At 42.4% G+C, this 12500-nt stretch overlaps 2 protein-coding genes across 2 annotated transcripts in view; both read right to left on the reverse strand.

Moving 5' to 3' along the window:
* Window positions 1–2232: 2232 nt before the first annotated feature.
* kcne4 (potassium voltage-gated channel, Isk-related family, member 4) lies at window positions 2233–2790 on the reverse strand. The gene has a single exon (XM_030776817.1). It carries the CDS (start codon window positions 2788–2790, stop codon window positions 2233–2235), a length of 558 nt encoding a protein of 185 aa, XP_030632677.1.
* A 4397-nt stretch (window positions 2791–7187) lies between these two features.
* acsl3a (acyl-CoA synthetase long chain family member 3a) overlaps window positions 7188–12500 on the reverse strand; it is a 19067-nt gene continuing 13754 nt past the window's right edge. The window contains exons 8-14 of the mRNA XM_030778771.1: window positions 11815–11954; window positions 11433–11605; window positions 10773–10847; window positions 9685–9876; window positions 8311–8425; window positions 7688–7845; window positions 7188–7345 (exon numbers count right to left, since the gene is read on the reverse strand). Of these exons, the coding sequence (XP_030634631.1) occupies window positions 7188–7345; window positions 7688–7845; window positions 8311–8425; window positions 9685–9876; window positions 10773–10847; window positions 11433–11605; window positions 11815–11954 (1011 nt within the window). The remainder of the gene's footprint in view (window positions 7346–7687; window positions 7846–8310; window positions 8426–9684; window positions 9877–10772; window positions 10848–11432; window positions 11606–11814; window positions 11955–12500) is intronic.

Genomic DNA, 12500 nt, shown 5'->3' on the forward strand with positions numbered 1-12500 from the left:
GGGGGGGGGACCGGGTCAGCAAGTGTAACTCATGCTGAATGGACTCAAATGACACATCTGCTCTCTCTCTCTCTCTCTCTCTCTCTCTCTCTCTCCCTCTCTCCTCTTCTCCTCCTCTCCTCCTCTCCCTGTCTCCCCTCAGAGAGCGGATGAGAGAGTCTTAGCACGTCAGTCTCTCCAAGACTCTTCGCGGAGATTCCTTGCTGATGTTCTTAGAGGAACAAATAAGGACACATTTTTAAACCATTTGACTTCCTGCCCTGGTATACACTCATGTCAGAAACAATGTTTCTCCTATGAATTATTGACATTTCATTCAGGAAGTGCAATTCATTATGTATCAGTAGTTTTGACTCAAAATCTTAGGGCGAGAGAGAGAGAGGGAGAGAGAGAGAGAGAGAGAGAGAGGGAGAGAGAGAGAGAGAGAGAGAGAGAGAGAGAGAGAGAGAGAGAGAGAGAGAAGGCATCTCCAAAATGGAGATCATGCAAATAAAGAGAGAAATACTTATGGAGGGGGAAAAAAATCACTTCTAAGATATTTGAAGTGTGAGTATCACAAAATGTCCAAGCATACAAAATTCAAAATGTTTTCTTCTTCTGAAGTGTGAACACTTGGGTGTTATGGTGATGTGTAGCCACAACTGAATTTTCCATTAGGAGAGCTCTCAAATTTCTTTCAAATAAGGTAAAACTTTAGACACGCTGTGAAGTAGCCTAAATATTTTCATTGACGATTCGGTGAGACATCGTTTTCTCTGAAGTTCTGTGAAGGGGGAGAAAAAAAAAAAAAAAAGAAAGGTCACGTCCGAACTGGTGAGAATGTTTAGAAGGAGTTTCAGCCTTTTGAAAATGTTCTTTTGGATCTGATCTGGGCTGAACTTTCCACTGCTCTCTCTCTCTCTCTCTCTCTCTCTCTCTCTCTCCCTCTCTCTCTCTCTCTCTCTCTCTCTCTCTCTCTCTCTCTCTCTCTCTCTCTCCAAACGGAAAAAAGTGAGGGGAGAGGGGCAAGTGTGACGGCGTTAATGATGTCATCGGGAGACATCTGTGTGGTCACAATGACAGCGATGATGAAGAAGCTGAGGATGATGATGATGATGATGGTGGATCCACTACTGTATGCAGTACCTGCTGTTTCTGCAGTTGTATTTAGCTGAGCAGAAACTGTTGTGCTAGAACTCTTAAACAGCGAATCAGTGACCTCTGTTCTGTTCTGTTCTGTTCTTTTCAGTTCAGTGGATTTTTCAAATTGACAAAGATCATTTTATTGGGTCCATTTCACACTCAGCAATCCCAACAATCTGTGTGTTTACAATCTGACTGGACATACCAGTAGAACTTAAATTCCCTATGGCAAAATACAACTGTAAGAGACCCTAGTTCTAGTCCTGTTCTGTACTATTGCAGCCTTACACCAGACTTTGGTTATTACATGTGTTGTATATAACGTAATGTAATATTTTTCATGGTATAAGGATCATTGATTTCAACAGCTGCTGGAATATGTTAATATAGAACACTGAGGATGTCACCAGGAAGAATTTTGTAACATTCCATGGGAGCTCACGGAACCTTCTATTAACATGACAGTGTCATTACGTTTGGTTTTTATTAGTATCCGGTATCCGACATCATTTTTAAACCTCGTCAGTTTGTTCAGTTGTGTTATATACGTAATCTCTGTTTATTTTACATTGCTAAACGGTTCAGTACAGTTGAACTGTTTCACATGCGCGCTGATATGTTAGGTTTTTTGATGAGCAAAAACTGACCTCTTCTGACGAAAAAATAGAAGTGCATTCCCACGAACTCCGAAGCTTTTGTGTTCCTATGTAAACATTTTTATTTAATCTCTGAAAAAAGTGGCCTCACAAAATACATCTTAAATAGACACATCAGTGCAATAAAATACAATATTTACAGAGCATCTTCAAAAAAAGAAAGAGGACAACACAAATACGCAGAATGTACTCAGTATAAGAAATGACAGGGAAAGGAATAGTTCAGGAGAATAAAAGACAAAAGAATTAAAACATTTCAAAGTTTCAAGTTGGTTCCAGGCAAATGGATACGATGTTTACAACGAGAAAGACTTGACTGAAAGCATCAGTAATCTATAACATCGCATTTTAACAGTCTTTAACTGCCTCTTCGGCAGCCTGTCAATAGGTTTTAGTGATACACTTTTTGACTGACTCTTGGTCCGAGAGCAGTACAAAGAGAAATGTCTTTGTTTTAATTTTTCATGTAGTCTTTTAGGTTCTCCGCTGATCCGTCGCTGTGCTCGGGGCTCTGTTTCAAGGACTCCTCGAGCCCTTCAGCCGTGCCGCTGTCCGACTCCTCTTCGATGGCGAAACGTACGTCAGCCGACGAACACAGCGAACTAACGCTACTCTGCTCCACCGAGCATAGCGCGCACGCTAGAGGCGCCAGGACCCTGCCCTCGCAGAACGGGCCGGTAGGCCGGCCGGTAACGCCGACGGGCGCTGGAACCGGCGTGGAGCAGAGCGCCGAAAGAGAGGGAACGGTGAAGCTGTGTTTCTTCTGCCCTACGCCCCACTCGCGGCGCTCTTCCTCGTGTAAGAGCCGCGTGAAGATGTTCGACCGCCTCTTTTCACGCCTCTTGGAGCGCATGTAGCCGAACATGATGCCTGCGAGAAAGACGCCATAGAAGGACATAACAATGAGGATGTACAGGTACGCGTTACCATCACTCCCACCAGACTGGGAAACACCGGCCAAGGTCTGCAGCGCGAGCTCATCAGACGTCGTGGCGTTCCTTCCGCGCTCCATTGTCTGAGCAGGAAGGCAGACCTACAAAACCATGACAGATGTTAACAGACAACATTTATAAGCTGTAGAAATAATAATAATAATAAAGCTTTCTGAAGATTTGAACAAGAGTTCCATCACAAAGTTCATCTGGGTCAAGCACCCATCATACAAGATAAAATAAAAATATCAAAAATCTTTCCTTAAAATTAAAACTTTGCGAGGGAACAAAAGGACAAATGAAACTTTTTTTGCGGGAAAATAAAACTTTTTATTTTTTATCTATTTAAAAACCGATCCCCTCCTCAGATACCTCAAAGTGATTAAAAACAACTGTGCATAAATGGACCTAGAAGTCACTTTACTTACCGGTAAACTTTTAACAACGTGGCAGCGCAGTGTTCAGATCATTTGGTACTGATGTCCACAGTCTAACGGAAACTCTAAGCTGTGGCTGGTTTTAAATACCGACCCCACCGTGTCGCACACGTCACGTGGGGGTTGGCGGAGGGGGGGGGGGGGGGGGGGGGGCAACGACTCCGAGAAGCCAGCGCTCCGGCCTCGCTCCAGTTTGTGCCAGTGGACACGCGCCAGAGAGATCTGTGGCAAAGGGCGAGTGTTCGAAACTATCACGTCTCTCGGCAAATCTGAACCGAATCCAAGACATGTCGAGTAGGGAACGCATTCTCAAGAAGTTTTCCGAAGTCTCAGTACACAGGAACAGGGATATCCTTAAATTCTGTAGCCAGTCAAGACTTGTATGGGTACATCTGCTTTATTGCCCCCAGCTCATTTATGGCAAATTAAGAACATAATGAATGAAAATTGTGGTTCTGTAACACATTACATGGAATATCCTGTCCATATGGCATGGTACACATATTTACATCATTGTTTAAAGGGGGTGAATGACCTAAAACTGCAAAATGCTTCCTCTATCAACCTATCCGGGTTTTTTGCAATGTATAAGTTTAAACCGGAAAAGGTCTCAGTGAACTTCTTCAGTCAAGTTAAGTAAGTTAAGTACTTTATTGTCTCACGCACACACTAGGAATGATGAGCAGTGAAATTTTTACTCCTAGTGTGCGTTTGATCCATCCACACTAGGAGCAGTGAGCACGCACACACATTAGGCGCAGTGGGCAGCCGCAGTACAGCGCACCGCCTGGGGACCAACTCCAGTTCTTTTTTGCCAGGTTCTTGGTCAAGGGCACTGACAGCAGTATTAACCCTAACATACATATCTTTGATGGTGGAAGTAAACCGAAGCACCTGGCAGAAACCCACGCAGAAACAGGGGGAGAACATGCAAATTCCAGTCCTTTAACCTAGTAAACTAATAATTGACACCTAAATCAAATCGTAGCCCTCCCCTGGCCCCCTGCTTTCACATGATTTTATTGGTCTTCCTCTGACTAAACACATTAGGCATTAATCTGGTGTATAATGAAATGTAGAGTCAGGCTTACCTGTGGAGCGTTTGGAGCTTTCGTTTTGCAAAGTTGCATTGTTTGTAGTGGCCTGCTTTGCGTTCTGACCCTCGGTCGTTTGAGAAGTCTTTTTTTCCCTCTTTTACCAGTGCTTCTGACAACTAACTCCGACGGACGAATATCATGCTTAAAAAAGGTTCTCCCCGTGCTACATCCACACATAAGGATTTGTTGTGTATCGGAGAAGTTATATGTGTAATTGTAATTTGATGGTGAATGAACAGCAGATAGTGTCTTTCCAGGCTTCATAATGCCTTATGTACGTAAAGGGATGCAGATCTACAAGCATGTTATAATAGTGGCAGTCATTACAGAATGTAAAAGCAAAATGTTACGGTCCTCCTAAATTCATTAAGTTTGATCTAACAAAGTTCGACTGTCACTCAGTGGACTTTTTCGTCTCTAATCATAAAGCGAGGTTTCTCACTGATGATTAATTTGAATTGAGTTCAACTAAGTGTCAGTACAGAAGTCCATAACGTCATCTGACACTCCCTCTCTGACGCCTAGGAACTGTTTTTGCGTGGATTTGACGGGTTAAACCATTTATCTCTCCCACTTGGGAGCTTCACGAGATGTTTGGGAGCGGTACCGCCGCTTCTGACCAACTGGAGCTCTTCCGTGCGTGCGGTGAGCTCGTCAGCCGTTTAGGAAAATGTCATTAACAAAGTCTACGGTTTGGATACTGGGAGTGTTATTAAATATAATCAAATAGAATTTAATCAAATATGATGTTAACGCCTTTTTGCACGTTGGCTTGGGACCGACATTAATAATAACAACATAGCCTATTTGATTTACAGTCAATGAATTAATCAGACTCAAATCAACAGCACGTAGCCAAAAGACGTTCCTTTATTTAATTTTCATCAGATCGTTTCTCAGGAAAATTACAAATAAATAAAGGCTGGATTGGATGGCTGCTCTCAGCTGACATCATAAAGTGCTTTCTCTGAGACTGAACAGAGACACTTTCTGTCTGAAAAGAAAACTCGCGCGCGCGCGCAAATTCAAGTCTTTCCGACCTAATCTTCTTGCTCCCTTTCTCTGTCCTACTTCCATCTGTCCTCTGATTGGTTCAAAGACATTTCTCCATCAGTCTTCTCCTCCAATCAATCAAGGGAATAGTCAGAATGAGCAAGGTCTTCCATGATGGCCCTGATCCTAAAATATTACCTATCTAAACACTTCATAGACTCGTATAAATTGCCCATTTTCCGTGCCTATTTATCTCAGTCAAGAATACTTCTCTCAACTCAGGACATAGCAGTCGAAGGATCAAAGTACAAATAGGTCTCTTTCAGATCTCACTCAGTATTTAAACAGGCTTTGACTGTTGAATAGAAACAGCGGGGAAACTTCAGAATGTTAAAACTGGTTGTGCGGAATATTAAGACGTAGCCTTAACCATCATCCCCTCCTGAGCCAACTCCTGTGGAGAGTCAAGTGATCACAAGCCCATGAGTTAATTATTTAAAAAAAAAAAAATTTTAATTACCATCACAATTTATGAAATATGAAAACAATGGGCAGAAAAGTGAACAGGGTTAAGAGTTTATTTATATGTTATAGGAGACAGCTACAACACTGAGATGCTAACTATTCAAACCTAATTTCTTAGAGGTAGGACAAGAGGTCAGAATTGGTGACGCGGTGTTTTTGTCTATGTACTATCAATGTTTGATGTTCACCCAAATGAACGACTGACTGTTCTCCAAACATCTCTCAAGCCCTTCCTCTGATAGCAGCCACCCCAATTCATCTTATTGGCAGTAACAACACAACATCAACACTATGCAAAACACTTCAAATAGAACTGAAAGGAAACAAACCAGAGAATCTCCTCCTGTCCAGCAGGTGATGAGATTAGCCAATGAAAATGCTTCAGTCACCCAATGACGTTGAAATCAGCCAATGAGTGATTGTGTTCTTTGGAGTGTGCTTGAGCTACTGCTCACTCCCCAATTTGTGACTAAATCCTAATCTTAAATCCTAATCTAAGAAGGATTTACTGGAATCTGAGGTACAAAGTGCAAAAATCAAGGCTTAGTTTATTTAATTATTAAGATTAGTATTTTTTAGACGGTCTCTGAGATAATGAATTCATTGGTTCATTATGCATACTCTGTCTTTCTCAGGTTCAGACAGATCAGACATTAACACAAGATTAACACAATGAAAAAGCAACAACAACACAATGAACAAAAAGCAGTCTTAAATAGATTTTTAAAATAGACTTAAAAGTCTTAAATAGAATTTTTCCAAACATAATCTCTCTCATATTTGTGATTCTGGATGCACAGAGATTGAACTAAACTGGAGTTTGCATGGAGCAACACAACACAAATTGTTCGAATTACAAATCCCATGACCAAAATTGGCTTGGAACTACAAATCCAATCAACAACATGTCTTTAAATTCATAAGTGCCATGGTTCCTACACACTTGGGACTACAAACCCCATCAAACTTTGCTCAAGATGTAAGATTACATAAAAGAATTATGTGTTGGGATAAAGAGAACCCCTGAGCCTGGAACATGGCAGAAACTTAAGACTTTTCCATCTCATTCCCAGCCAGGTCAAGGCAGATTTATAGCAGATTTTAGGGCTGTCTACAAACATCACGCCTTTGGAAGTTTGCCTTAGCATGTCATAGGAGGTCAGCTCTTCAACAGAGAGTTTTAGTGCAAGTAATGAAATTGGTCGTGCGTGGTGAATGTGTGACATTTGTGTCTAACGGGGACATATTTTGTGTCCTACAATGACTCATTTGTGTCTTACGAGGACATGTTTTCTAAACTATACTCTGAGTATTTCACTTTGTGAGAGTATTGCAATGCAGCCTCTGTTCCTTAAGTTTAACACAGGTCCAAACAATCTCCCTCACCCTGATTGGCTGACAGGATGCTATGGCGAGTAAGGTTTTTTACTTGCTGCTGTACATCCTTTCAATGTCCTTCTGATAGTGTGCTTTCAGCTCTTTGCGTTTTAGTTTGAAGGAGTCTGTCACTAGACCCGTTTCTGGAGTCCAGGGTTCTGCACTCAAACGAATCTTCAGCGGGATCTCAAATCTCTCCAGTTGGGCTGCGAACACATACACACACACACACACACACACACACACACACACACACACACACACACACACATACAGATACAGGAACAGGAAATGTATCATTCAGTGTATGTCAAATCAAGACTTGCAGCACCATAGAAATGCGAAATTTCTCAAATCAGATCAGGATATCTATCATAACCCTTACATTTGACATCTCAGGAAATCTTAAAAAAAACCAAAAAACCCAAAACAAACAAACAAACTAAAAACAACCTGAGTGGCAGGACAGAGTATATAAATTCTGAATTAAAAGCTGTGTTCTCATTGGTTGTGAAAAAGTCATTTCTCGTTTTGATTGGGTGTGTCACCTGCGAGTGCTGTCTCAGTGATGGCCTTAAGCACCTCCTCCTCCATCACAGGGCTGTTACACAGCTCCTCCCAAGAACCTTTGACATGTCTCCTTTCTGCCAGAGCCAATAGCTGCTTCTGATTGGGCACCACCAAACCAATCACGTATGACTCAAAACTACAGCAAAGAGAGAGAGAGAGAGAGAAATTGGTTGATTAGTTGATGTTTAATAAATTGGAAAGAGGGAAATGTGAGACAGATCGATCAGTTGGTTCCATGTGTCTGTAAGAGAGTAGATGGGATATCATGTAAAGCTTGGAAGATAATTTGAGATCAGACACAGGACACTAGACAGAGGACCCACGTCCTGTTTAAAAGGAACAGTCAGTCGTCATCATGGCCTCTTTGTTTTCATAGCTTCATAGCTTTTCTGATTACAGCTATGACAGCCTCACGTCATAGCTCTATGATACTGCTATGATATTACTTAACATAGGCACAATGAGAAAAGGTTGCTAAGGTAGGTGTTGCAGCATAGGAGTAACAAAACACGCTATGGTACCTGTTGTCATAGGAACAATGACACAGTGTTGAAGCGATACTCAATGGCACATTAGCAACAATGCGAGGTTGCTATGGTACCTGTTGGCATAGGCACAGATGTTGTCAATAAGAGGGCAGTTCTTGAGCATGGCTTCCACTTTGCCCAAAGAGACGTACTCTCCTGCCTGCAGTTTCACCAGGTCCTTCTTACGGTCTGCAGAGAGAGAGAGAGAGAGAGAGAGAGAGAGAGAGAGAGAGAGAGAGAGAGAGAGAGAGAGAGAGAGAGAGAGAGAGAGAAAGCAGCAGACACAGATCCACTGAGTGCATGTACGTGAGAGAGAGGCAATTTGGCAGACTTTTAAGGTTAGAAATGTCAGGTTTCACAATAATGGAACCTCTGTCAACAAAGATGGAAAACACAGCTTCTTACATTTCCAGCAAACACAAACACACACACACACACACACACCCTGGTTCAGAAGAGACCAGACACAGTTTATGTTTTAGCTCCCAGGACACTGTACAAAGGCGCACAGAGGGATTCTGGGAAGGGAAAGTGAAACAGCTTTCAAAGAAAAGCCATTTAGTAACACTTCCCAGGAACACCTCTGACATTATAACGCACTGGAAGCGTCTACAGTGAAACGAAGGCCATTCATCACGCGTTGCAAACCCTCACGTCGGCACAAACGGCCAAGGACCGACGCACTCGGAGCAAGGCAGGCCTTGGACAGCCAAGCATCTTCAACAAAACACCCATGAAAAATGTCTGATCAACCTCACATCCCTTTAATCAAACTGCAGCAGTCACTGTGGTATTGGAATGCAGCAATTAAAATTCACGAGCAGTTACTAATGTCTGTCTGAGGCCTTTTTGTGCGTTATCACTGTGACGCAATACGTTACAAAACAGGTTTCCAAACGCAAATCTTCTTAAAGAAAAAGCTCCCCCTGTTTTGTCATCCTTTCCACTATCACTTTCTTATCTTAAAGGAACCTGGTGTGTGTGTATGTGTGGTGGGGGGGGTTTGGGGCAATCAGTTCTCCCAGCTGTTATGGCTGAATGTCTAGCTATGTCAGCAGGAAACCCACAGGAATAATAACAATGTCTCACATCTGGTCTGGTTGAGTTGCTTTAGAGTAAGCATACAGTAGATAAAAGATGAAAAATTGGTGAGAGTTTCCTCTGAGGAGTGTATAATATGTGAGTATGGTCCCATGGCTTGGATCAGTCTTGAGGCCTCTGGGTCAGGTGTTATTCTCACACTCTCTCTGACCACCCCAGCTCCACTCAGGGATGGTTTAGTGCTTTATTGGCTCTGGTGTATTGTCTCAGTTACATGATGAGTTCAGTGCACGTAGTTTAATTCAGTGACATAGTCATGACAATGTAGAGGTGCTAAAGTTTTATAGATTACCTTCACCTCTCTCTCTCTCTCTCTCACACACACACACACACACACACACACACACCTATAATCTTAAGGCAGCCATCTGGGTGGAACTCTCCAATGTCTCCAGTGAAGAACCATCTTTGGCCATTTTTGTCCACTGAGAAGTCCTCACTATTCTGCTGCTTGTTCTTATAGTATCCCATGGTTACGTTAGGTCCACCAATCAGGATCTCCCCACGTGGGTATGGCATGTCAGAGGTTCTGTAGCCTCCTGGAGACATTACAACACGTCAGTGTCACATATGATCCCACAGACATCTGAGACCAGGGTAAAACAGGCTGTAGACACTATAATACAAAGATCTAGACCAGGATAGTAAATGATCAACATAGCGCAGTAGCTAACTACCTACCTAACTAATTAACTCAAAATCTAATTCATTCACTAACTAACTAACTAACTAACTAACTAACTAACTAACTAACTAACTAACTAACAAGCAAACTAACTAACCAACTCACTCATTCACTAACCCATTCATAAAGTAGCTAACTAATAAAATAAATATATAAAATGAAAAGCCTTATTTAGAATTAAATAGAATACAATAGACTAGAACAGACTAGTATAGACTAGAACAGACTAGAATAGACTAGACTAGACTAGACTGGAATACAGTAGAGTAGAATAGAATAGAATAGAACAGAATAGAATAGAATAGAATAGGGGGGAGAATGGAACAGCTGGAATCTAACAGGAACACAGTTAAGTGGATTAAATACAGCTGTTCAGAGCTGAGTGGATTAATTACAGCTGTTGACGATGAGTTCCCTACAAGGTCACACACACATACACACGAAGGCACGCACGCATGTGCACACATTCACATCCATACAGGCACATACACACACACATACACACGCAGTGGTGTGCACACACACACACTCTTACACACACACTCTCACTAAACACTTTCTCACTGTCTGTCTGTAAAGGTCATACACTCTCTCCGAAGTGTTTTTCATTCTGTAATACTGTAACACTGCCAACCCTCCACTTTGTCACACATGGTCACAGATATCACATTATGGATGGCTGAACTTTGACAGCGCTGTCATAGCTGTGTGCGTGCTTGTGTGTGTGTGTGTGTGTGTGAATAGACTCACCCTCAACCCAATCCTTCAGCTTAATCTCACAGCAGATTAAAGGCGCTCCGACTCTTCCCGTGCTATAGTCCCAAACTGTGTCGGAGACAGAGAAAGACGCAGCTGAGAAAGTTTCTCCAAAGACATTTTTAAAATACTGCTTCATCTGTTCAAAGATTCACATTTTCATATGCTCGATATGACCGTATTCTTAATGTTTTTTCTGAAAAGAAAACGGTTTCCATAGATATCTTTTCCACAGATAGCTCTGACAGTTTGTATAATGAGAGCCATATGTTTTTAAGAAACTGTGATGGAGTAAGACAATGCTTTAGTGTGACGCTTCACTTACTCAGTGATCTAACACATCTGTTACGTTTCTTAAATTTAAGACCACATACACTACACTCATTCTGTTGATCACTAATCAGAAGAATCAGCAAAGCTGCAAACAGGACAGACAAAACAGGATCAGATCCAGGACAATGCTAAATGAAGAAAAAAAGTCTTTCCAAAATTCTACAAAGACCACTCCGTCCCACTGTACAGGAAGCTGGACCTTGCACTGATGGGAATGACACTGAACATTCTGCCGGCCTCTGGAGACTCCATAGCGACCGTTATGACATCACGGGGCTCCTATGTTGTTACTGTAATTAAAGGTAAGAGAGGGAGCCTTACTCTGGCTGATGGTGCCTGCCCCACACGTCTCTGTGAGGCCGTAACCCTGTCCCACGGCGCAGCAGAAACAGACGTTCATAAAACGTTGAGTGGCAGCCGACAGGGGGGCTCCGCCCGACAACAGCACCCGCGTTTTACCTCCCAGCAGAGCACGCACCTTACCAAACACCAGCCTGGGCAGACACAGGGAGGGGGGTGTTGCATAAGGGAATGAGCTTTGTCTGAGTTCATATGTTCGTACATGTTTGGTTTGCATGTGACTGCGTATTTGTGTAAGTTTATGAATTTGTGTATGTTTAGTGTGTACGAGTGTGTGTGTGTGTGTGTGTGTGTGTGTGTGTGCGTGCGTGTGTGTGTGCGTGCGTGCGTGTGTGTGGTCTACCTATCACAGAGCGGAGCGCTGTTGCCTTTAGTGATTTGTTCCAGTTTATAATTATAGGCCAGAATAAACAGAGTCCTCTGCACCGCATTCATCTCCTCCACCTTCAACATCACATTCTTATAAATACGATCCATTATCTCCTACAGAGAGAGAGAGATAGAGAGAGAGAAAGAGAGGGAGAGAGAGAGTGTACATGAATGTGTGAATATGAAGTTGATGTCACCTGTTGTGTTAATACCTGTCTCTATCTCTGTATCTGTCTGTCTTTCCCATTCCTAATTTCTGGCCAGTCTCTGCTGTCAACATTTGGGCCTGATCTGGATTCTGATAGAATACAATAGAATAGAATAGAATAGAATAGAATAGAACAGAATAGAATAGAGCATAGTGCAATATAACAGACAAAGCTGGGATCAGATGAAAGCAAATGAAACAACCGGGTTTGTTTAAATTCAGTTTGAATCGTTCGTCAGGTGAGTACAGCAGCGGCACGTGCCAGTCTTCACTATGACCTGCCTCAAACACATGCAAACCCAACAAAGGCACAGAGACCTGCATGATGAGAAAAGACACACTTCACAAATGGCTATGGGCATGGAAACAATGACCTCATGTTCCCACAGAGAGACAGAGAAAGGCACGCAAACACACAAGACTCCCAACCAGAGAGAGAGAGAGAGAAAATA

The sequence above is a fragment of the Chanos chanos genome, chromosome 6, assembly GCF_902362185.1.
Source record: "Chanos chanos chromosome 6, fChaCha1.1, whole genome shotgun sequence".
Lineage (NCBI taxonomy): Eukaryota > Metazoa > Chordata > Actinopteri > Gonorynchiformes > Chanidae > Chanos > Chanos chanos.

Bases quoted from the DNA above. Each gene is read 5' to 3' on its own strand.
- kcne4 (XM_030776817.1), bottom strand. From the start codon at position 2,790: ATGGAGCGCGGAAGGAACGCCACGACGTCTGATGAGCTCGCGCTGCAG.